We start from the raw sequence: 27,175 nt of genomic DNA on the forward strand, positions 1-27,175 counted from the left end.
ACGTACGTAATGCGGGTATCATAGGTTTTCCGAATAATGTCAATCTGCGAATGAAACATTTATCATTTCTCCACATGCTAACAACGAAATCCTTTCCTCTCTGTACTGACTGCGGCTTTTGAATCTTACGCTGTCTCCACCATAAGTACTTCTTTGCTATTTCCGAAAAAAGGGGTTCCTTGTTGACCTTTAATTTTTCATTCGGTATCACAACCAGCGGAAGACGACAACGAATCCATTCTATGCCTGTATTCACAAAGGAAAAAAATCCAGGAGGAGTGAGGAAAATCCACCACATGGCTTTATGTGACGGTTCACCGTGAAAGAATAACACAAAAATTCAAGCATGGTGTTCTTTACAGATCCATCCGGAATCAGGACTCTTTTACTTCCTCCCGTTGCTTTCATGCTTTCATAATATTGAAGCAGGCGAAGCCAAACTTTAGTTGAATTCAGCCGTTTTTTGCTCCCTTACTCGTGATTCTCGTTTTAATATACTTTTCGGCAGGCGTTACAAAGATTCTGAAGCGTTAATGCGAAAACTGAAAGGGGTCCTAATACTCGAGGATTATCCGAAACAACATAGGCTTTTATATGAGTACAGCCAGTACGGCATTTCCTTTCTTCACTATGAGGTAGTAAGAAGAGAAAAGCGTGAAGGAAATCATATTTTAGCTGTGGTAAATTATAGCGGACTAAGGGTACACACTGCATTTGCTTTCGTCCCTTTTGTATGGATAGAGTAAGATAAAAATTCCTTGTGCCTTTAGACGGTAATGCCAGGTAAAATGAATGTGGTTAATTGAGAATTTTAATATGAAAGGAGCTGGAACAAATAAAATGATTTCATACATAATGGGATGTTTTAAAGAAATAATGAGCGGAGACGCCAGCTAAACAGTAACGTGAGTGAGAGAAACTAGAACAATGTTAGGTCCGCAACGGAGCATTCGATCCTTTTTAAAGCGTTAATTACGGATTGACGAAAAAGTCCTTAAGCAAAGGAAGTGGGTGATGTTCTCTCTATGTATTCAAGTATATTTACATTTAATTATAACAGTGATGAGTATGATTGCTTTGATTACGAAAGATATCACTGTTTGTTTAGGCTTCTATTTGTTGCTTCCTTGTTGTCAGACGGAATTCTGTTCTTCGATTGTTTGTCAATACAGATTTCACCCATAATTCGTTGGCCGAAATGTGCTTTTCGCGGCTATCGTTGATAAGAGGTCCGTTTTCTTTTGCTTACCAGGTACCCATCCCATGAGGTGGGATAATCTCTTGACAAGAAAATGAATGGTATTGGTAATCCACGGTATCATTGGCTCAATCGGTACTCGATCTGTTCTGATATTCCCGGCTGAGTAAATGAGCGAACCGATCCATTCCTTTCCGATTTTCCGCTTACTACTTCATCAGCTTCCTCGATTGTAAAGTTTGGATCCAACGGCAATTATTTCGCTACAATTCTGACTTTTGTACTTTTTGATAGTCTCACTTTGAGTGAATTTGAGCCGTAGAGTCAGTTGACTGCCAAGAATCTTTCCCGTATCCCGATCAAGTTCGACTTGCATTCAATTGCTCGATTTCAGCTCGCAGCCTTTTCTCCCAGAAGTGCTTCCAGAGGATTTATGTATTCAGTCCAGCTACATCTGAAATTTTCTGACGTCATTTAACAATATTGGAGTCTTCCCTTCCAGTTTGCATGGACTAGTCGATGTTTTTCTTGAACTCTTTTACATTTTTTCACACAATTGAAATGTCATGAGTCTCAGACTTCACTGACTCTTTTCTTTACGCTCAGCTGTCTTTCCAGATCTTACTCTGCTGTTTTGTTTTTGTTTTTCAGACAAATTATAGGCAAGTTTTTTCTTTTACTAAGCGATCTTCTGAGTTTTCGTTGATAACTCTGATGTATCTCACGACCACCACTCTCGATGCATGCCCTTTCAAGAATCCAGATGCGATAGGCTTCCGCAACTTTCAAGCATCTGACGTTTGTGAACGTGTGTTGAATTTTGTCTTCTAGAGTTCCAGATTTTATGTCTCTATTCGTTTCTTGGATATATTATATAGACGGGGATTTTGGTTATCCTCTTTTCATAAGGTCTTTTCCGCCTCGTTTCACTAAGTCATATTGTCTGCTTCACTCCTGTTTATTCCTTCAATATCTCTTTCGTACTGTTATTATTTTTTCCCTGTTTGATTTTCAATGAGAATCTATATCTGGTTTAGGGCTGTCTTAGTAAGGAACTTCAGACATCCCAGTTTTGCGCCCAGGTCCAACAATTCAATATCTCTAAAAGCTATCTGGCGTTCTGGCCCGTTTCATCTGAGGCAGGGTCTGCAACGTCTTTTATTTCTACCATAGATATTGCCCTTATAAACTTTTTGGGCATCCTAATTCATACGGATTAAGTGACCCACCCACCCCAACCTATTGAGCTGGATTTTATCCACAACCAGGCGGTCATGATTTCGCTCACTGATTTCATCGTCCACCCTCATATAGGGGGCCAAAAATCCTTCGGAAGATTCTATTCTTGGGTCCGTTCCAGAGAATTCAAAGAATACATGGGTACTGGCAAGATCATTGTCTTGTACAGTAAGAGCTTTGACCCTATAGTGAAACGTTTCGAGCCAAACAGTTTTTGTAAGCCGAAACAGGCTTTGTTGGCAGCCAGCAAACGTGCGCAGATTTCTTCATCCTAGCCGCTTTCGGATGTAATTTTCGACCCTAAATGGGAGAAATTATCCACGATTTCAAAGTCGTAGCCTCCTGTCTTCATTGTTCTTATTTGACCAGTGCCACTTGATGTTGTTGCCTCTTTAGATTTTGGTGCTGACGTTACCACCATATATTTTGTCTTGCTTTCATTAATGGGCCGCCTAAGATTTCGCGCTGCATGAAGGCGGTTTATACGTCTCGGGTCATGCTTGCCACGATGTTCATCATAGGTCAGGTGGACTTGAAGAGGATGGTGCCTCCTGCATTTACTTCAGCATCACGGATCGCTTTTTCCAGAGAGAGGACGCTTGATAGGAGATCCCCTTGTCTTCGAACGTTGTTGATGTCGAATGGTTTCGGGAATGATCCTGCTACTTTTATCTGGTCTCGCACATTGGTCAGGGTCAGCCTATTCGGTCCTATCGGCATATCGAATTCTCTGATGCCCGTGTACAGTTTTACACTGGCTATGCTATCATGGACGGCTTGAAGTCATGAAAAGATGATGGAACTGATAGCCATATTCCAACAGTTTTTCCATCGCTTGCCGTATAGAGAAAATTTAATCTGTTGCTGATTTACTTGCAGTGAAAACTCTTTGGTATGGGCCGATGAAATTCCGAGCATATGGGGCTATCTGACCTAGCAAGATAGCAAAGAATATCTTACAGATGGTACTCAGCAACTTTATACTTCTATAATTGCTGCATTGTGTGATATCTTTCTTTTTATATATAGAACCGATAATGCCTTTTTGCTAGTCATCAGGCATTGATTTGTTATCCCACACCTTGAGCATAAGTTGATGAATCGCTTTGTAATTGGTCGCCTCCACATTTAACCCATTCGGCTGTAATTCCATCGGCTACTGGCGACTTATGATTTTTAAGACGATGGATTGAACGGACTGTCTGTTTTATGGTTGGTGGTGGCGGTATTTGTTCGTCGCCTGTAGCTGGCCGGACCTCCAACTTGCCGATATTTTCGTTTTTTGTCAAAGGCATGCACAAGTGTTACTAATTGGTATTATCGATGGAGAAGGTGATAAAAGAAGAACCGAACTGACAGGGAGTGCGACTGGGACTTTGCTGGAGATTGACCGTAGATGGGAAACAACCGGACCCAGACAGACCCAATAAAATGTTTTGCCTGACTTTTATATATAGGCTGGAAAATCAGAGATTGCTACATCATCTGAGACGGTCCTGAATCATATCATCGAAGTTGTTTTCCTATAGACCGTTTTGCTTTTCCGTATAGCAAGATTGAGTTCTTCTCCCGCTGTAAGCATCCTTCAGGTACACTGTGGTCCTCCTACAGTCACCATCTTCTTGGAAGTGCCACACTTGCGGCCGGTGTTTTTTTGGAAGTAGATTCCAGTGGAGCATCCGCGGAGACAATGTACTGTTTGGGTCCGTCATCGCATCAAATCACAACTTTTAGCCAATCACCGTCAGGGAATTCCATACAAGGCTGTGATTGACCGACCTGGAGTCATCCAGGCAATATTTGCGCGTAGTACATTTTTCGAAAATTTTATTATAAGTCAAGTCAGTAATCAGTTTGGTGCCTTAAATGGTTATGAGCAGTCTTTACGGAAACCATGTTGCCGACCTAAATGGCATCCTTAGCTCTTGGGGTGAGTAATCAGTTGTTGGTTTCCTGCTTCAACACTTTTTTCATTGTATCTAGAAGGCGAATGGATCTCTAGGGAGATAGCTTGGTTGTTTGTCACGCTTAGACAACAGTACCACCTTCCGCTACTTTCATAACGCGGAAGATATCCTCTTGGACATGCACGCCCCAGGGAACATCAAATCAGTGGAGTGAGTTTGGTAGCCAGTTCTTTACATAAGAAGAAAAAGAAGGCTCTTTTTTGGCTGTCTGGTCAAAATTTGAACGCAAGCTTAAGTACCACGTTCGGAATGCCATCCAGCCTTGGAGCTATGTTCTCCTCTAGTCTACTACCGATTTCCAGCAGTTCGTCTCTGGTGGTATTAAGCCATGCATCTAGTAATCAGTGGAAGCCGACCAAGCCATTTCCTGCTTGGGGAATAACTCTTATATAATTTTCACCAGGTGCTCTTTTTGTCCCTGATTGGTCCTAAGTACCATCCTCTAGACTATTTGCAGTGACAAGTCGATCGAAGGTTAGCCAATTCACTACTCCTCTAGTAGTTGCCTAATGCCGAAAGTCAAATTTATGGCTGAATCAGATCCTTCTTTCCCATAGATGTTCACATCGCATTCTTAAACACGGTGCCCTCTTGCGTTAGTCTAAAGTCATCCGTTATCATTTTTGGATTTCGTCAGGTTGTATTGTGCCGTTCTTGGTCGCTACTCTTGTAGAATATAAGGTATCATCAAAGTTTTCGTTTTAGATCAAACTGTTTCATTATCATCATATTTAATGCTGTGAAGTGATATGCCTACAATAGCAGTAGTACCCAAAGACAAGCATAAACACCCACGACGACGGAGATTCGAACCAGTGGTATCGATATTAAAAGGTACTCAACTCTCTCGACCATTGCACCCGTCTGCTCGCCTAAAATTCAGAAAATGTGGGACTTAGTGCGCCGATCAAATCGATCAACGGCGCTGGCGTATGCCTTCCCAAAGTGTTTAAACATAGGAAATCGGGAGTTCTGCTTTAATAAGATGCCATTTCATTGAATTCTTATGTTGAATGGAGATCTCACGTTTTTGGGCACATATTGTAGCATTCTCCTCTGGTGAGCTTTTAACTTGGCCAAGAAAGCCGTAAGTGTTGATCAAATTCTAGGTTTTTTTTTCTTTTTTCTTTCTGCGTAGACCCTTTAGGCTGGGGCTAATTTCGGCGTTTGTTAGAATATTCATGTACGACAGATTGCTTCTGGTGGAGGTAACATTTTCCTCTGGTCTAACTCATACCTTTGCTTTTTTCTTCATATTTTTGTCTATGGTGTTGGTTCACCACTGTTTTCGTTATCCTTGGGCTACACTACATTTGTCGATGCTTGGAGCAACCGCTTTCCTCTTCATTTTCCAAACTTTGAGTTCACTTTTACAGATTCGGTTAGTGCGCCTTTTTTTCTTTGAACCGATTGTTGATTCTCTAGAGGATCTCCTTTTTTCTCTCGCACTCGGTTTCCTCTCTAGATGGGAGTGTAGTTTAGTGTCACTTGAGTCCTCCATGGTACTGTTGCGGCAGCAAGTTTCGTCTTTGTCTGGATAGGTCTTTCTTCCTCTTGCAACATGTCAGAAAATATTCTAGTAACTTTGAACCGTGCTTTTGATATTATGGTGCACGTTGTATTTGTCCTTTACAAAAGAGCACAGTTCAAATATTTTCGCTAAAAATTGCATGAACAGTAGCTCCTTCGGATCAGGGCTTTGTTTGCAATGAGTCTTACCCAAATCTGTTACACATTCCTTCACCTTTTACGGCATTCAGTGAGATTCTTTTGGCAATGGTTCTACTTCTTGGTATAGGCGCACCTTCTGCGGTCATTCCTCTTGAATAAATATGTTGACTGTCGAAACCACCTTCGTGGGCCAACGATTTCTCCTCTGTCCATCGTTCCTCGTAGTTGTTGGGGGTGTCTTTGGTAGCTTTAAGTTTGAACATATCTTACACAACTATCTTAACACTAAAATCAAGTTGAGGCTATTTTTTTTGTTCCGTATGGGAGTAGTACATGGAAGGTTACATTGATACTCAAAGGTTCTAAGTTGTCATCAATTGATGCTTGTATTGTGTTATCGGGTATTCTGGACTAAAATAATAACTGATGATGAATTTGGTCCCCATACAGACGTGGACGTGCTGAAGAGAAAGCAGAAGTGACGGCGTATAAGTCACATATTACGGAAGGACCTAAACTGCATTGCGTGTTGTATCATGTTTTATTCGAGAATGGCCAACAAGTGGGTTATCCTTGAACTTCTGGGAAAATCGTGGAGGTTGTTAATTCATATTGCAGGGAACCGACGCCAGGATCGCACTCTATTTCAAAAAGCCGCCGGTTTTGGAGCTCACAGTTCTAGTGCCGTAAGTTTTCTCCTTTTTCGCTTTTTATTTTGGTGTTATGTTCTGGGTGTAATTTCCATTCTGGTTCATGAACCAAATATGAACGAACATGTCTCTAATCCTCGCGGGAGATCTAACAAACTTCTTATAATCATGCCGCCTTCCAGTATGTCCAGGTGGAGATACTAGCGACATCACATCAGAAGTTTTTTGATTTTTATAGTTAGTTTCTCGTTTCATAACTGTTGACAGTTGGCTAACACTAACAACCATTGAGGTCGAGAGGCCGGACTACACTATATTGAATTGTGCCACGCCAGTTGTGGAACGCCACTTTATCCAAGTTGCGCTAATTTGTGAAGCAATTTCATAAAGCTGTTCATTATTGGTTGATATCATTGATCCGAGATATTTAAACCTGTGCCTGTTTCATCCGGATTGATCGTTGAAAACTCTGTTTTATTTAAGTTCAGTCTGAGACCGTGTTGCATGGAGCGATCAATACATTTTCTAACAGAGAGATCAGATTTCTTATCAGACGCTAGGAAAACTTTATCTACATAGAGCAGTGTGAAGGGTGCTTGACCTTGGATCTCCCGTGTGACAGTACCATAACAAGAACAAAGAGGAATTCCGAGAGGGCACGACGAATATCGAAAGAGACACGATGTACCTGCCACAGTTCGCGCTTTACTTTTCGGATCGTGATAGAGCAATTTACGCAGAACATACCAGCTGACTTCGTGCGGCACATGGTCAGCCGCTTTCTTTAGATCCAAAAATGGAATGTAAAGGGGGCGAAGTTTCTCACGGGATTTCTGCATGAGTAACCGGGCAGCGTATATTGCGTCAGAAGTTCTGTAGTTCTTGACAAAATCCGCCCCCCCATTCGAAGCCTTAAAGTTGAAAGTCACAGTTTCCGCGCTGGTAAGTCAGTGTTGAGATGAACTAAATAATCTAGGCGGCTTGCTTGAAGTCTCTCTCCGCTGAGTCCCCAGATGTATTGATCAAGCGAGATTTTATTCCTGGTAACTTTTTGACCGTACTAGTGTAGAGACTCCACTCCACTCTACTAATTGTTAACTGTTTCCAGATGGTACCAGCTTACTATCTGGGCTAATAGTAGGAAGTTTCGATTTGTCTACAACAAAACGCTAACATGCGAGTTTATAAACCAAGCCTGCTATGGACAAAGGTGAGCCGCTCATGCATTTCCCTTCTAATTGCTTGGCTCTAGCTAGTGTCAGGCAACGGAGGCTAGGAAAGTCATTTTTTGCGACATCAAGGAAATCTCTTACTGTAGAGTAAGGAAATTGACACTTTCTGCGAATTTTGCGAAGTTGGATTTGAGAATTAGGATTCGACGGTGATTCATCCTCCTTTACTCAGTTAAGATTGTCTCTTTGTTGTTGTACAAGCTTTAAAGCATAATCATTTAGACATTCGTCTGATAAGATCTCCGGTGTGCAAAACGCATACTTGGGGCCAAATATCGTGGATGCAAATAAAGGCGAAAGGAAGCATATTGAGTTATGAATAGAAAATTAACCTTCAATCTAGAGGGAAGGATGTCTGAAACTAGCTCTCACAAAGTTCCTCGATTAGCTCAAGTAAACAGTGGCAATTAATTTCATTTGGTGTAGGAAAGAGTTTTAATGGATAGTTTTTTTTTTGTGCAGTGGTGCTACTCTTTGGATCTCTTGGTAACGGGTTATACCCCTTTTGATTGCTATCTAATCAAACGGGCCACGTTATTCTCCCCAACGATGAAGCCTCTGCAAATTTATAAATCCAGACCAAATGACTTTAAATAAAGTGGCTTGAATTAGTCAACCGAGAGATAAGAGGAGGGAGAAAGTGTAAGCAAGTATCTGGATTTACTGTTATTGAGATTGTAATTTTGAATAAAACATTTTGTCTGGATAAACCGCGGTTACTTGCTAGTTAAACCAATGCATATTCATGCCCTTAATTAACCACAAACAGAAATTTCCTTGACAGAGCAGGTAGAAATTACTTCTATAAAGTTCCTTAATATATGGAAGATCCTTGGTTTCAAGTACCTACGAACATGATAGTCTTCTTCCGTACTTCATCCCATCAAGCTACAGGCATGAATAGCTTTTAACTTAGTTTACATCCCTTCAACCTTCTCCGGCAAGACATGATGACGATAGTCATTACTGCAATTCCTTCTTCTACAGTCATTATTCGTCTTGTCCCTTTGGTGGTTTCCTATTTGCGTTTTGTTTCCCTCTTGGAGTTTCCTAACATTCTCTGAGGGATGGATATAGGAGTGTTCTCGTCTCGGTTCCATTTATCTATTCACAAAAGACAAAAGCGGTCCATCTTTAAGTACACTTTAAAATGTCCCTTTCGTCGTGAATTGAACTAATGTTCTTTGTGTGCCACCCACTCTTGGCCGTTGTACAAGCATAATCACATTACTGGCTCAATTAGGGGTTGCTCTCGTCCATTGTCTATTCATTGAACCTTACATTGCGCTTGCTAGAGGGCACAGGAAACTAACCTTCTGATGAAAAACGGCTTTGTCACATCTCTCCTATTGAGTATTTTGTATTCGACTTCAATTAGACTCAGTGACTCGTGTCTTGATTCGCCTCTGATTTCTGCAAACTTTTGGGGCAATTCACTCTCTTTAACTTTTCACTTAATTACATTCCTTCTGCCTTCAGTGTAAAGTGAAAGACAACAACGAGAATGAATACAAAAGAAAATACCCGAACTGGAAGGGAACATAACGGCTGGCATTGAAGCTGACGCTGCGGATACTACTGTGAGTGAGTCGACCACCGCCACTACCACTGCTGCTATCAATTAAAAAAAGGAAGCTGGGAGATCCAATTTCAATTTTAAACCAATTGTGTCCTTAAGTCCGATTTACGTTTATCTTCCGACAGTTCCATGTCAGCCACTTGAAAGCGGGAGTCTGGAGTGAGTGTTGTTCCTTTGAATCTTTGGAGTTTGGGTGATGCTAACTGTCTTCTTGATTATGGAGGGAAATCAAATGCGAATCCTGGAAATTGATGGCTTTAGCTATCTGAATACTGAACGTCGCTAGTAGTTAAGTGAAATGGCATCCCCATCACCTAGTAGAGATAAGGTTCAAGCCCCATCTCCATGCCCTTTGCGTAACGATGAATTTTAAGGCCGGAGCTGAACCGGATGTATGGATCTATCAGATCTAAATGAAAGTCAAGAATGGGACTTAATATCAGGAAGTCAGCATTTTCACTTATCCATTAATCCCTAGCGTACATTATTGTACGTCCTATCTTCGGGTCGGTAAATTTCAGAAGCGGGAGCAGAGTAGCGTCATATCGCTGGCATAATTGGATTAGCAATCAACTCTAAATAACACTTACTCAAATATATCTCGATCTTCGCCATTAATCCTTAACGAATGCAGACATCCGGTAAATCCGGTTCCACTTTGTGCTGGTGGCAGTTCAATGATTAATCCGATGGGCGCCTGAGGTGCTCCGCCCAGATGAAGCCATGTATTCTGAATTGCATCAGGAGTATGCATTCGCGATGGGAGCAACTTGAGCCATGTGGGTTGATCGCCGGACATTGCTAGCGTATCGTTGACCAGCAAGGATGCATTGCAATGTGTTAAGTTTCGACTGAAGTCCAATCTGAAATTAATTGGGGAAAATAAGAGAAATGGATTTTTAAGATTCAGTCAAGTTATTGGAATCAAAAAACTATATTGAAACGGCGGTGGGATGGGGATGACTTTATTAGGGTTCTTGGCGGTGAAGTGGATTTTCATCGGGATTAATTTGACAGGAAATCGGCAGGTAATTACCATTCTATAGTTATTTTTGGATGAGTTTGTGAGAACATGATTGAATGGAGTACCCTAGTCATGACGCTCAAGTGCCTAAAGCACGTGGACGAAGCAGGGCATACTTAGGTGCTTGAAATTGTCTTAAGCATAACTTTCCATTCCAAATACTTGAAAATTATATTCAAAACGAATGATGTAGAGCACCTGGAACGGATTGCCACAGCTATAATATATCTTGAGGTTTGATCCTGACGTTTTACTTTAAATTTGAAATGAATTTTAGCAGCACGCAATGAGCCTTCCGCTACACATGCTTTCTTTGCAGAAACGTGCCGAACAACTTCATCTCAACAATCTCACAAACTTCCTCAATCTCCATATACACGTACGTGGGTGAATATCACGCTCCACAGCCAAAGCTCGGAAAATTTAAACAACATTTTCTAGAACACTAAGCAAATTCTCTTCGGAAACTTACTCGGCCCTAATGACTATCTCATTGCCCGTATTGACCGGAGTTTCCAATTCGCTGAGTAGCATCGTTTGTAGACCGCAGGAGAATTGAAATTGTAGAAGTCCTTTTTGCAAGAATAGCGCCATATAGTGTCTACCTTTACTACCTTGTGCGGCCGCCAACATAATTAGTCCGTTTGTGGCACGTGTCCGAACTTTGAGTTGAATATGCATGGGTAGAACAGATTCGAGGGTATCATGATGCGGAATGTCCTTGTGTATGCGATGACTGACATACGAATCACCGGAAAATGCAGCATTTTTAATGATGATGGGCGTTTCGCAAAGTGGTCCCTGACGATCGAAACGGCAAACACACTATACGGGAGAAAACGGGGAAAAGAGAAAATTAGGATTAAAATTGGTCCTGTATGAGTTCAGAGAAATTAATTGAGTGCCTCACGTGGGTGAGTGTATTTTTAGAATGAATATTGTGGGTTGATGGTTTGTGTAATTAGTGAAATGGAACAGTTAATTGTGATTTGAATCCCCTTACCGGTACTTAATTACTAGGTAAAGGGGCACAGGCTAAATTACATGGAATCAGTGCTTGTTGGTAGATGTTATTAGTGTATGCGTTAATAGAATGACCTATTTTCGATGGCAATCCACTAGAATTTGTGTGCAATTATGTATTGTTTATTTACATTCCGAACCCTTTGAAATGTTAAATCCTACATTTGATAACATCTATGTCCGGTTATATGAAAGCATCCAGCGGAAACAATCATCGGATCCTAACTATCAGATGGGAGCTAACAATTTTATCAAAATTAATTTCTTTATCAAAATCGGTAATACAACTTTAAACGTTTTAATGAAAATTATGTTTTAATCCTTATCAAAGTTTTCACGCGCCTCTCCTTGAGAAATAGTAAATATACGGCAGCTCCATATCATCATCATCAACGGCGTAACAACCGGTATCCGGTCTAGGTTTGCCTTAATAAGGAACTCCAGACATCCCGGTTTTGCGCCGAGGTCCACCAACTCGATATCCCTAAAAGCTGTCTGGCGTCCTGACCTACGCCTTCGCTCCATCTTGGGCAGGGTCTGCCTCGTCTTCTTTTTCTACCATAGATATTGCCCTTATAGACTTTTCGGGTAGGATCATCCTCATCCATACGGATTAAGTGACCCGCCCACCGTAACCTATTGAAACGGATTTTATCCAGAACCTGACGGTCATGGTATCGCTCATAGATTTCGTCGTTATGTAGACTACGGAATCGTCCATCCTCATGTGGGGGGCCAAAAATTCTCCGAAGGATTCTTCTCTCAAACGCGGCCAAGAGTTCGCAATTCTTCTTGCTAAGAACCCAAGTCTCCGAGGAATACATAAGGACTGGCAAGATTATTATCTTGTACAGTAAGAGCTTTAACTCTATGGTAAGACTTTTCGAGCGGAACAGTTTTTGTAAGTTGAAATAGGCTCTGTTGGCTGACAACAACCGTGCGCGGATTTTATCATCGTAGCTGTTATCGGTTGTGATTTTCGATCCTAGATAAGAGAAATTATCAACGGTCTCAAAGTTCTATTTTCCTATCTTTATTCTTCCTGTTTGACCAGTGCGGTTTGATGTTGTTGGTTGGTTGGTTTTCGGTGCTGACGTTGCCACCATATACTTTATCTTGCCCTCATTGATGTGCAGCCCAAGATCTCGCGACAATTGCCGCCTGCTCGATCTGGATAAAGGCAGTTTGTACGTCTCGGGTGGTTCTTCCCATGATGTGGATATCGTCAGCATAGGCCAGTAGTTGGGTGGACTTCAAGAGGATTGTACCTCTTGTATTTACCTCAGTATCATGGATCAGTTTCTCGAGGGCCAGGTTAAAGAGGACGCATAATAGGGCATCCCCTTGTCGTAGACCGTGGTTGATGTCGAATGGTCTTGAGAGTGATCCTGCTGCTTTTATCTGGCCTCGCACATTGGTCAGGGTCAACGACAACGACGAACTTGGCATTGTTTACAACTTGACATAAAAAGTCAGCTCCAGTGAAATAAGGCTCTTTAATCTGTCAAATACGTTCTTACCAATGAAGTTCGCTCTGGTGTCCACATGAGGAACATTTGGTCCAGTCAATCAAACCTAAGCAGCTCTTTTGTTTGACTCGGTTGACTGTGGAATCAGTTTCGAATTCACCTGTTTGCCTTTTATAGAAATTAGATCGCTCTTCCTCCAATGGGCTAAGCCAGTTCCATGCTGGAGTTTCCGAGAATACGTCCTCCCCTCCCACTTTCATTTCTGGTTGGGAGTAATTTCAACGGACCTCTGGTAGCCTGCTGAACATTATTTTCTGCCAATAGTTATGACTAAGTATTCTTTTTGAAGACAAAAGACAATGTCATTAAAGGCTCATTTTATATGTACTTGATTAGACAATATATTTGACGGGATACATAACATAAACATTTTAGTATGAAACTTCAACGCTAAAGTTGGCAGTAAATGGTAGAGGCATCATGGGAGGATATAACCTACATAATAAATTCAGGGCAACGGCTGAAGGCTTAGTGGCTTCGGCATCAATAAGGACTGCCTCAATAAGGACTGAGCAAAATACCAAGGGCATTTCTGGATGGGTAAACACTTGGCGGCATTAATCATATTCATATCGAGAAAAAAGGTGTCTTAACCCTAGATGTAAGGACTCTCAGTTGTGCAAATTGTAAATTGTACTACGTTCTGATTTGAGTTAAATATGGATATCTCATAGCAAAAGCTGATCTCAGAAAGAGAAACTGAATTTCTAATTTGAATATATTAAATATGCGCCTGCATCGGGAATATATGTACAGTTCACGAAATACTTGGAGAAGGACGGAAAAGCATTAGCTGCTTGGGGTCTCTGGTATGGAGGAGTTGTAAAGTAATGACAACAGTTATTATCGAAAGACGACTAAAGGAGTTTACTCACATCATTATTGGGAAATATTAAGGTGAATTGAGATCCAATTCTTGGCGAAACTCTTTAAAAAATACTGGGAATATGTGCCGATTGATTGTTGTCAACCCTATTGTATTGATCGTAAATCACTTTCCAGAAAATGATTGACCTAAGAGATTCGACGCAACTATTATAGTCCGATTGGTAAAATCCATAATCGAAAAAAAACCGCATTAACTTTGCAGTTAAAACGAACTGGCACATAGCTTCAATGAATTCAGGTAGCAAACAAGACATGTGATCTGGTATTCAATACTTTGTGTGATCTCAGTGGACACGAGACGTTTAATGGTTGAAATTCAACCTTTAGTGGTGTATAGCCTGTCAACCTGGTTTATGCGCTTTTCGTACACATCTGCTGAAATGCGCTTCAACTCCCTTCTAGACTCCTCGAGAATTCTATACTCCTTCTCTACTGTTCTCTGTCAAGAGCTCCTGAGGCAACCCACTCGTCATGCATCTTGAGGTAGTGGACTTCAGCAATGGAGTTGTCGCCCCTTCTTAATGCATGATTGCCATTTCCGCCCTTTGATCACTTGTCTACGGGTAACTGGCCTGGCGCCGATAAAGCACTTTGCTGGAAATAGTATCCGGTCCAGTGTACCTCGATGACATGTCACAAATAAATATTGTCAGAGGCCTGAAGCTTTAGGATGACAGCCGGAGTCACTTTCCAAGTGTTCCTTCCATAAAGCAGCACAGAAAGAAAGTTAGCATAGAAGAGTCCCAACTTGATCTTTGTGTTGAGATAACTACATTTTCATATTTTTTGGGTAAATGTTAATGTGTAGAGGGATATACAGATCGATGAGACCGTCGGCAGAAACCACACTTCCTAGATATACAAATTGATCAAGACCTTGAATGTTTTGCCCATTAGTGCACATAGGGTGAGTGCGATGACCCGTCAGGCTGGGGACCTTGGTTTTGTTGGTGTTTATCCCAAGTGCGACTCTACTTGCCTTTCTTTCCAGCCCCGGAGACATTTGACCAAGTTCCATTACTTGTCGAGAGAGCGAATAAATGTCATCAGCGTAGTCGAGCTATTTTAGGAAAGATGTCATAGTCCATTGGAGTTCTCCATGTCCTTTCGATAAGGCAACGGGGAGGAATAACGGTGCAGCACATGATACTTTCCGCCATCATATGCCACTTTAATAATAGTTACTAGTTTCTATGGAGTGTCTTCTTGCGTAGGGTACATCATATATACTCGTTCGAAAATAGAGAACAAAATCAATAAGAAGAGGTTAAGTGGTGATCTAGGCTCCGTTCACTGGTCCGTACGGTGTTGATGTGGTCAATGCAGGAGGACTCATAGCGGAAACAAGCCTCTCCGCCGATTAATCTTTCGAGGTGTTCTTTGATGCGTTGAAGGATTATTTTAGCTACTTTATTTGCGACGGCAGGGGGCACGCAGATACCTCTCCAATTGTCGCACTCAAGACGGGTGGAAAACGTCTCGGATTCTCAGGATTTCCATTCGAGTTGAAGCAGCAGATCAGCAGTAACTACAGATGCAGTGACAAATAACTCTACAGGGAGGCGTCTAGCCCAGCGGCTTTACTCCGTTTGAGTGCACCGATGGCCGAAATAATTTCTTTCTCCTTGGAGAAATAGTCCGTATCCGCATGTAATGGTGGTCCTTTAACACACTTCAAGGGCCCTGATCCAATACGGATTGTTGTGCCAACGACTATTATTATTATTATTAAGACTGTATTTCCCCATCACAAGTCCGAGCAAGATGAGCAGTAAAAATCCTATCAGAAATTGGCTCCCAAATCAAGAGTGCTATACCACCAGATTCGCGTCTGCTACCATTTCGCTTTTCAGAGAACAGATTCACATCGCCGCAAGAGGGGCAGCAGTACTCTCCTGAGTCACATCATTTTACCTCGGTTAGGCCCAGAATGCCCAGTTTATATTGCTGGGATTCTCCCTCGAGTTGAAGAAAGCAGGTTGTTTAACTTTATATATGCATATACAGTTTTGTAGCTCTTATGCTTCTGATTTTACCCCTAATGTTCCTACCTTAATTTGGATTCAGAATATATTTTTAGACTGATCCAGTTTGTTGGATGTTTAGCCATGGTATGGAGGAGGAGGAGATCCTCCTCTGTGGATAGTTCATAATAGACCTCTTACCGACAACAATGTGTATCTTTTTCCTTTCTAACGCGTGAAAGATCCAAATGACCGGGGAACTAGGGCATGACCTAGGAAACTAGGACTACGTGCTATCGGTACTGGTTTCTTGCAATGCGTTTCAACTCCATTCTTTCGGAACTTCCTGGCAGCTACACTCTTCCTCTACTACTTTGCGTCATTTGCTTCAACGGCGAATCAGTTGTTTGCGATTCTATGGTAGTGGATTTCATTACATGCCTATGGTCAATTGTTCGCAATGTGCTCAATTTCATCGGCTGTTTGGTGCTGGCGCACAACTGGATTTATGGTAGCCCTTGAGTTCGAACAATGTGCTGCCACCGAAAATGTGGTTAAAGGAATCGTACCTTACTAACTTTTCACCGTCATTGCCAAGCTCACATAACGATCTTCTTATTCTTCGGCCTTTGTTTCATTCAGAAGCAAGGTCGGTTTGTTTTGATCGGTTGCGCCATTTTGTTCTGTCAAAGGCCTAATCTGGATGTAGTCACGAAACTTTTAGATTATCATCCAGCCAAGCCACCGTTGCTTCGGGCGGCTTTTTGGTCATTTCCCATCGACTTTGATGTTCAGACCAATCTTGGCAAGTGAATTTTTGTTAGCGCGATTTACGTGACCATATCATCGAAGAAGCCTTTCTCGCAATTTTTTCATGATTTGTGCGACCCTCATATCGATTGCGTACATCATCTTCGCGAGGCTGGCCGTGAACTCCTCTTAGTAGGCTGTGCGAAGGCCGAGGAGGACAAAACGCAAGGGGAACACGGTGAACGGCCTGCCTTCAAGGGAGAAACGGAAGTTTTTGATAGAGAGGTACGCGGCGAGTAGCTGAAGGTCGTAGGCGCTGTAGTTATGCAGATCTTCGTTGAACTGTTTTCAAAAGAAGCTCCGCGGTTGCCAGGTTTGATTCGGCCCCTACCGCTGTGTCTGATCCATCGACGAACACAGCTAGGGCTGCATCTGGCGAGGAAATGCCAGCAGTGCTGCATCAACAAGCTGTTGTTTGACCGTTTCAAACGCCTGGACGGCTTTAGTAGATCACGTAACCTCGCGGGAGTCTTTGGTTTTGGGCCCAGACAAGTAAACATTGAGAACCGCTTGGTGAGAGGGGAAAGTTTGGGTCAGGCTGGATTCCGTCAGGGGGTACTAAGTAGCCGAGAAATTTCACTTGCTACTGTAGGAATCTACATTTTTCAACGTTTAGAATGAGTCCGGCCTTAGGAAGACGTTGAAAAATGCACTCGAGATGGTTCAAGTGCTCAGATTCGGAAGAAGAAGGGACCACAACATCATCTATGTATATGATACGAAAGTTTCAGTTTCTCAGGGCAGAGCGGATGAATCTCTGGAATGTTTGTGCAGCGTTGCACAAGCTGAAAGTCATCCGGGTGAACTCGAAGAGTTCGAATGGTGCGCAGATAGCCATTTTCGGTGTGCCTTCGGGAGCAACAAGAATTTGATGATAGGCCTTGGCTAGATCTAAGGTCGTGAAAATATGGCAGTTCGTAAGTGATTGCGCGAAATCATGGATGACTGGAATAAGATACCTATCGAGAATTGTCTGAGCGTTCAGATGCCTGTAATCTCTGCATAGTCCCCATTCGGCATTTGGCTTAGGAACCAAATGAAGTGGGAAGTAGCGAAAATATGTTGAACATATTTGAACATATTTGAAAGTCAGCCTCTGAAATAGGATCTGTGGTGAATACGATATTTAAAAATTTGCTATTGCGCGTTTCAATATCTGCATTGAGTGCATTTCACTATCTGCATTGAGATCATATCCACTATAGAATATTTATCAACTGCAGCGTGACAACAGCCCTTATCGTCTCAAATAGGGTCAAATATAGAGTGACAGTTGACTGCACGCGCCATCGAGGGGAAATATTGTTTAGAAAATCGAGTGTGTGAAATGTTTTTTTTGTGAAGGAGTCAGGGTACAATTCACATCAAATATAATGCAGAAGGTTCGACTTCAGTATATCAAACAATATCTCTGGAGTGGTTCAGGTTTACCAGCAGAAATGTACTTGGTTACTTGGTCATACAGTAAATCGGAATTCCAAAAATATGAACGATCTTAAAGTTAGCAGTTGAACTGCTGGGTACGATACCCCTAAGAGACTTCATAATTGAATTTAGCATTGTTTTTAATAGACCCAGTACTCATTTCTTCTTATAATCTCATAGTTTCCAAACGGCCTACATTCAGCTTCGAAGTTGCCATTTCCTCCAGTAATGTTTCTAATTTACGTGGACCAGGAGAAATATGAACCCATTAAGAGAGACTAGAAAATATAATAACCATAATTTCCATACACTCCACTGCTCCTTCAAGCCTATTAAAAATTTCAACATATGCTACCACTCAACCTAGGCGACAGCAGCAACAAGGAACACGTTAAATTACAAAATAAAGTTTTGGAACCTTCCCCGGTCTGGGCGTACGACAACACAATCTTTTTCTAATCAAATACATAATTTTCTCGTAACCCTGCCCTGCGTACCCGTAGAAAAAACATGAATGTTCTCATAAGGACCAGTAATGATATTTTCCATTACAACGACACAACAATGAAACCAGCAACAACAACAAGATACTAAAACTTTGTCATGTTCCTTGTTGTGGAAGTTTACTTGCTCGCCACCATCCCTTTTACTGTCAAAGGGGGTCCAGAATTTAGCATCAGTCTTTCCTTCCTTGATCAAGTTGAAGTGGAGAGAAAACTTATTAAACTTTTCGGAACGAGTGTTGTTTAATGCGCACTACATACATACAGCAGGACAAATACATTGACATTATGTTGTCAAAGTCAGCGGAGTCGGATGAGGGTCTATAAACCTTTAAGGAATTCAAAATTTTAATCCTTGGGTGAAAAATTCCAAGGGGGATAGGGAAGGTTTCAAGGGGTTAGCTGGATTTGGTATTTTGAAAAAATTATGAGGCTAAATTTATCCGGGTGGAATGGGATTAACATTCTTTGTGGTGTAATGCTTTAAAATTCATGACTTGGTAAATATTAGCAAGGAAGATATTGACGTGAATCTGTGGAGAAGTTAGGTTGGATGGCGTTGCATTTACTAAAGTGATTTTTTTCCCACGATGCAACGACTTTTATGGTGCACTTAAACTTAAATTTTTTGGAATAGCTTTTCATATCCTATGGTAATTGAGAAGGTAAGAAGGAGTTTTTTTCGTAAATTAATAAATTTCCCCTCATTCGCAATAAAAACTTTGTTGTTTTGGGGGATAATTTCCATAATCAGGGGGACTGACCAGCCAGACCCATGATGAGAAAAGACGTCACTTAACCTTTTATTTGAATGTGCTCAATATACAAATGTTCTTAAAAAATATGGTAGTTCACCGGATGCGATACGGTTAAGAACCTATGGTGAAGTGTTCTTTTCACTTCTTCTGTTGTTCATCATCTTGGATGAGAAGTCGACCATTGACATTCTTCACAGGACTATCGAAAGCTTTGCGACCACATGCAAGCTCTTTCGTGATGCGGTATATATTTCTAAAATCATCGCGATCTGCAGCCACTTCCGCTTCCCTGGCAAGCGCAATATCAAATTCTCTCTTGTCACGGTGTACACTACCCTGGACTTCTCAGGATATCCAGGATCTAAGGGATTGACACCGGGCTCTAGCGAAGTCATCACTTGATGCTCGTTTGCCTTGCGAGTTGCGTCCGCATCTTCTCGCAGGGGTGAAGAGCTTTGATTCCCTAAACTCAACACTGTCCGCTTTCGGCATCCGACAATCATGTGGCAGTGGATCAAATACCCTCCGAGTGAACGATAGACATATTGTACAATTTGCGGGAGAATGTTGAAGGACATTGGACCACCATCAAAGTGTCTTTTTCACTGGCGCAAGTCAAGTTGCCGGCTATGCCCCAAAGAAACATGAAAGCCAATCGGCAAGCGTAATAATCTTAAGGCTTTTATTGTTAGCGGGGCGAACGTAATAAGTCTCACAGTCATAGCTTGCAAAACACGACTCAGGTATCGGAGATCGAGCGCATCACGGGTCACCTACACCATCACTCGCAGCGATCAGCAGAGCTTTCAACCTCTTTCATTCATCTATGCGCTTGTAGTCAGATCTTATAACGCCATTTCCGGAAGTGGAAACGAGCGACCCAATGCTTATCGATGTCGAGAGTCCGGATGACTCAAGTGGTTAGAGCACTGGGCCGTCGTAGCGGAAGGTTGGATGCCGCATATCACTCGATTCAGCTGATGAGTACCTAAGTCAAATCACGGTAAGCGTAGTGCTGACCACATTGCCTCCTATAATGTAATGTAGTACGCCGTTACGGCCTTACATGAAGTGCTCCAATACGCTTTAATCACCAAGATACCTCTCCCACTGTCGAGAAACAGCTTAGTCATGCAAGGGGTCGATGTTGAAGTTAGGGGGTCGTAGCTTCCCAACCCTGCGAGAACTGGCGGGCGTAATACGCGAGCGAAGGGAAGGGACAATCAGATGCTGATCGTTTTCGAGGCCGATGTCAAAGCCTCTCGGGGGGAAACTCCTAAATCTACTGCTGATCGCAAAGTGGTCGATCTGATTGCTCGTACGGCGCCGGTCAGTTGAAACCTGACTCGAACAATGTGCCACCAACGATGAGGAGGTGGAAGTTGCAGAAATTCACGAACCGGCCCTATTACCGTTGCGGCTACCAAGACCTTGTTTTCCCATCACATGTCCGACCAAGGGTTTTGTTAGATCCCCCATCACGATCACCGTGTCACCTTTAAGGAGTCCCCCCTCCCCCTCCCTCTCCCAGCTGTGTGTACTTGCTCGTAGAATGCATCCTTCTTTACTACATTGGAAGTCTCCGTTAGTGTGCAACATTGTGCAGTTGCGATGTTGCTTAACCTAGACCGGAATCTTCCAGTAAGAAGTCTATCAGAAACTTCCCTTGTCAAGAGAGCGCGCCTTGCGGTAGCCGTCAGAAGCAGCGCGACACCGGTTTCGCGTCTTCCATTACTTGGCTTTCCAGAGTACAAAAGCACATTGCCATAAGTGTGGCCAGTGGGAGAGAAATACTCTCCAGGGTCCCACCGTCTTACTTCGCTTGGGAGCACCATTTCCAGCCTATGTCACTGGAATTCCCGATCAAATTGGGGAAAGCGAGCATTCTGGGGACTCTTTGTTGAGGAAAGCGCGAACATTCCAGAAACCAATCCGATAGGCAAAGGAATTCGGCGTGAGGAATAAAGTTTTAAAATTTGCACCTTGCTACCCCGCAAATTACTATTTTTTTGAGTTGCATTTTACAACAAGTAGGGAAGACTTTGAGTGTATTCTTAGGCCCCCACACAATTCAATAATAATAGCTGGCAATTTCAAAGCTTGGACTGAAGATGGGAGCGGTCGTAGAATAAACGCCGCTTTCACGTCTGAATTAAGTTCCGACGAAGACCGCCGGGTTCAACAATCTTCCGAGACAGAATATGGGTAATATATTTCACATTTGTTAGTGGCATATTGTACAAGAACCTCCACGCGAGGAATACATGTACAATGACCATCTTCAACACATTCTAGGTGAAGCGTGGGGTGAGAATGAAGCATTTCAAGAAAACTATAATAGCGGATAGGACTTCCAGAAAATTTATCCAGCATGTTCGAAAAAATACTATAGCAGGGAACGACGCTATCAGTACAACCAGAAGAAAAGGTTTCACAGATTTTTGGAAAGATGTGGAGAGTATGTGACGCTTTTGAACCGTGCCGTTTTTCCCATAAATTCCGAGATTCAAATTAGTTCCTTTTCTGAACCGTGGAAGCAACGTTGTCTAGTGCTAATTCCGAAATCAAATAAACCTCTGCAAGATCCTGCGTGCTATGGACCTATGCATATTAAATAGCACCGGTAACTTTTTCGAACTCGGTAACTCGAAATAGGTTTGTGTAATCGCTGAATGGTAGCGTGATCCTTTAGAAAGTCGGGTTGGATTTCAAAATGCGAGAATTATTGTCAATGCAATCAGTACGATCACGAAAATTGCAGAGGAAGTAATGGAGACCAATCAATCTTGCGCGGTGACTGCTCCATATCGGAGGAATGTCTTTAATTGTACGAAATAGAAAAAAATCATTGAAGCTTTAGCCAAATTAATCGATTCCAAACAGCTGGTGCGTATGAGAGACTCCTGTTCAACGATTCAGACGATGGAGTGAAAGCAAAATCGAATAGTCAGGGGTTCCAGAAGGATCCAACTTCGGTCCTTGGCTTGGACAATAGTTAAAAAATTGGAAAGATCTTTTGAAAGTCATTGAGCTCCCATATCTCCGTTTTTATGTGGATATTGAGGAAAGAAAGCAAATTTCATGTTCATCGTTTTAGAAGAGAAAACCTGCTAAACGGTGTATCGGTTAGTCGGTTTGAAAAGCCTTAACCTCGCAAGTTATAATTCGGAATTCGGCAAGAAAGGGAAATTTTGTAGTCATCATTTTGAAGGAAAAAGTAGATAGAAAATGCTATGATATAGATTGGACGATCGAAAAGGTCGGAAAACATTTCCTTTATGGTGGCGAATTCGGAGAAAATAAACGAATTTGAAGGGCAGAATGATATTTATAGCTATGAGGTTAAATAAATTAGGTTATCGCCAAGGAGAGGAAAGAGATGCAAAACCATACGTGCATAGAATGGGATCTAAAAAGTAAGATAAGTTAGGGAATACTGGAAACATCGTTTGAAAGATCTTAAATGTTGATATTTCCGTTGTTAGGCGCGGGGAAAAGCAACCAATTTTTTGATTGGCAGCTCGGAAAGGGTCAGAAAAGTTGCAACTGATCATCCTAGTCAATGTATGTTTCGGAGGCATATTAGAACCTCCGTGATAGTCGAAGCAGTACGGAGCTCAGTCTCCCGAGAGATTACGGCGTCAGTACCTAACTAAACAACCCCAAAAAAGTAAAGCCATACAAAGTCGAATTAGAGAACTCTATGCCGGCTTGTAATTAATCGTCACCAGCATACTCAGGACAATGAGCACTTTTCTGTCGATAATGGCAGGGATGGTAACTTGTTACCAGATCATTGAGGGTTGGTAAACAGAGGTTGGGAATACATGAATTGGATTCTGAGCAATTCCATTTAACAGCGCCCCAAAACTTAAGGAGTCAATCAAGCGAACGAAGCCGGGAGAAATAAGAGAGCTTGATGACATTGTAGCTGAGCTGTGGGAAGTGGAAGGCAGAAATTTAACAGTTTGGCTCAATGAACCTATTAATCGCATCATTAAGGAAGATGGGACACCATTAGATTGGCAAGAAATAACAACGATTTCAATATTTCAAAAAGATAGTCTAGCAGAATATCCAATACGAGAATGATTGTTATCTCAGTTTATAGAGATTTTGGAGTGCATCCTTAATAAGTTGGGTTTATCAAGAACTGTGGCACTGCAACGGGGTATAATATACGTCACAGGGTGTTGACGGAAAAGCTCACGGAGGAAGATTGGCCTCTCTTGATTGCCTTCCTCGGTATAAAGAATACGCGTGAGACATGACTCACATATGCTGCCGTAGTATTTAATGCCAAAAAAACTTGTGCTTAGAGTTAAACTACTCTAACGCGATCTAAAAAGTAGAGTTCTCCCCTTCGCCGGTGTTTACTAAGCCAGCGCTTTTTGCTGTCATGCGGGATATCCAATATCAAGTGTTCAACACGCTGCTCTAGCCTTTTGATGTTTGCCATGCGTCTCATAACGAAATTGGTCTCAAGGGGTTCATCCAAATTCGGAATATTTACTTGCTGTAGGATGATCTGACGCCGAACCTAATAGCTATACATGAAACTATTTTGCGTGTCATCACAACCTGGATGATGGCGCTTCACATCCGTCGACCAATGCGATCGATTTCTCAATGAACGTCTTGAATTCTGAATCCACCGGAGAATCACTCCATTCATCCTCCTTGGTTTCAGCTGTCAAAAATGGGTGTCATCACGGGGTTATGAAGATGAAGGTGGTATCCTGGATGAGTGGCATAGTTCATTGTGATCACATTCGCAACGAGGACAGTCGCGGTCTATTTAGCATTGCTAAATCGGTGGAGAGGTTGGGAAGGAAGCTAATGTTGGATTGAACATGTAAGTCACTGAAATGTCCCCGAAACAATGGGGGATGGACCAACAGTGAATTTAAAATCTCTTTACTATTGTTGGGTTGCTCTGGCCAGATACTGGCGGATCTACTGGCTGCAAAAGGGTGGCAGGGTAGCAATTTCGTTGTAGGATATTGATGCATGGTAGCTGACGAGTCGATTCCGATGGTGCAGAATAATCGAAGAGGAGTACGAGTTTTTTGAGAAGTTTAGAATATAATTCTGGCATATTACCAGAATTTGACAACTAACGCGCAAGTGCGCAGCTGACTTATATATTCAGTTTTCGTTCCAGATCCTCCTCTATTGCCCATACTAATTTTGGCTGCGTATGGCAGGGTGGTGGACTGCCTCAAATCAAGGGGTTTTCTGGTCCTGGTGTTTGCGTGTGCAGTGGTTGGTCCGGATGGGCGCATGTCTAACGTTTTTCCTTGGATGTCAGTTTAGTTTTGGCGGCTGAACTTTTTGCCGTTCTTCAGGCTATCAAGGTGGCCTGGGAGGATGACTTTTTGGAGATATCACGTCTCAAAGGACCTTGAATGTTAGAGAAACTAACATTCACGCTGCGTTAGCTATAATTAAACCGCAGACTACGCGTAGGCTTACAGCTTCCAAGGAAAAATTAATGAATCGTCTTCAAACCAATCACGCATACAACAAAGTTTTTGCATGGTTAGAGAAACCAACGAACACATAATCTTTGGGTGTAAGGATTATGTCCAGTTTCGGGTTAAGTGTAGATGGTATAATTAGTTTGTTAACCTTCAACCAATCTTTTTGAGTAGAGATCCTTCATGATTGATGATCTTTTATATTTTTTTAACGAGGCTACAGTCAGATTATAACACATGTAGTTTCAGTTTCTTCGCGGCACGGCATTTCCTGCCATCTCCGTTCTTGTTTCTTGCAATTATGTATCATTATCCCTCCACCCTCCAATGCCATTAGTCTTGTTGGTGTACTTCGTGGGTAGTATCAGCCCGTATTTGGACTGTTAGCCTGTTGGGTCCCAGGGGGCAAGCAAACAACAACAACAACAAACTTTACCTGGTTTCTTGTAAACTTTTCGAACAGTATGGGAAATTCTAAGGGAGGTCGATTGCAGTTGCATAGATTTTATCAGAACTGTGATTATATGATACTGTTGTTTGACCTCGAGACTGCCAAATATCCCAATCTACCTGAGGCGATAAGCAGACGATATACTATGTCTGTTAGTTCCTCCCTGTCAAATCAGTGAGTTTTTGTCACACCGTCCTAAATTTTTGGATGATTTCAAGAAAGCCGAAATTTTCAGGTATTTGAGAAAAAGGCAACCATGTTTGGAGTAACAGGTGTTTATTGTAGAGTTTTCAGCAGGCAAGGGTGGAGATCTCTCGTGACATCAACTTTTTTTGTTTGAAAATTGCAAGTTTATTGTCTGCGAATTGAGTGGTCCTGATTCCTCCATCCATTTGTTTGCAGACGACCCTATTTTTATAATCTTGTGACGGGGTTTCAACGTAAAGACAATGGGGTCCTTAAAGTTAGCTGCTTCGAAGTTAAGGTCTCACCATCCGGTTAGCGGTTAAATCAAAATGACCCCCCGTTTCATTGACTCCCATTAAACTGAGGTTGACGTGTCTGCTAGGTGATAGGAAAATTTGGCAGCAAATCAAGTAGTATTAGTTCAACTCACTAAAAGGATGTCGGGATGGCTACGCGTCCACAGTGGATAGGAAGGTTAACTAGACGATATTGTATTGTAGGGGAAAAATTGAATTTTCTATTTTAAAAGTAGATTTCAAAATTCTTTAGGCGCTTAATATTGGTATCAGCAGAAACGTTATGAAGCCCGTAGTAGAAAGTAATTTTAGTTTTGTTCTCACTATGGGAAGATTGGAAGTCGCTGGCTTTGGAAAGGCGCAAGACTAGAGACACTTTGGTCATCATCAGAACCGGGTTGAAGAAAATAAGCTATGTTCGCCAAGGTACCGATAAATAAGGAACCTTTGGGGGCAAAGGTATGATTAGTGAAATATGTTACCGGAAACAAATTTCCTTCGAATTGTGTTGGATCTGTCCATGTATGTCTTCTATTGCTTAGTGTCCGGATAGCTGAGTGGTTAGAGCACAAGGCTGTCGTACGCAAGGTCGCGGTTCAAATCTCGCTGGTGGCAGTGGGATGTGTATCGTGATTTGACGTCGGATACCAGTCGACTCAGCTGTGAATGAGTAGTCAAATCAGGGTGATAATCTCGGGCGAGCGTAATGCTGACCACATTGTCTCCTACAATATACTGTAGTGTACCGTTACGGTCTTGAATGAAGTGCTCTAACATACTTCAAGGCCCTGATCCAATATGGATTATTGCGCCAACGATTATTATTATTATTGCTTAGTGTCGAGAAATTATTTGCGACCGCTTTAAAAGTTTAAAACTTTTTTCCTTTCATTTTGAAGTGTTGGCTAATAGATAAACGACTGATATTTCAGTTTGAATACCTTAAGATCCTTAATTTTCGTGGTATATTTACACATGAATACAATAATAATATTTTTATTCCTTTCTTTCAGATAAATTTGGATTCGACTGGTAAGTTTCGATGAACTCAATAAATGAGAATGGAATTGTCACGTGTCTGTTTGTGGTATCTGCCGTGGATGGTTGGTTCTTCGTACGCTCGAACTCGAATCCCGGTCATCAAATACGGGAGACCCTATGCTTAACTATATAGCCGATCACATCAATTCTTGCTTGCCGCACTCAGGGAACGTTCCTCTTGAATATGATCGCCTAAATGTACTTTCCACTTACGCATTAGAAAACTTAATCGAAATTAGTTGATATGGTCCACATGTTGTA

The 27,175-nt window shown here is 42.0% G+C and overlaps 1 protein-coding gene across 1 annotated transcript in view; it reads right to left on the minus strand.

Moving 5' to 3' along the window:
• The window catches only part of LOC119658570 (protein eyes shut), a 230,622-nt gene that overhangs the window by 52,389 nt on the left and 151,058 nt on the right, over positions 1 to 27,175 (minus strand). The window contains exons 6-7 of the mRNA XM_038066021.1: positions 11,033 to 11,385; positions 10,127 to 10,399 (exon numbers count right to left, since the gene is read on the minus strand). Coding sequence (XP_037921949.1) covers positions 10,127 to 10,399; positions 11,033 to 11,385 — 626 coding nt within the window. The remainder of the gene's footprint in view (positions 1 to 10,126; positions 10,400 to 11,032; positions 11,386 to 27,175) is intronic.

Source organism: Hermetia illucens, chromosome 1 (assembly GCF_905115235.1).
Source record: "Hermetia illucens chromosome 1, iHerIll2.2.curated.20191125, whole genome shotgun sequence".
In the NCBI taxonomy this organism is placed as follows: Eukaryota; Metazoa; Arthropoda; class Insecta; order Diptera; family Stratiomyidae; genus Hermetia; species Hermetia illucens.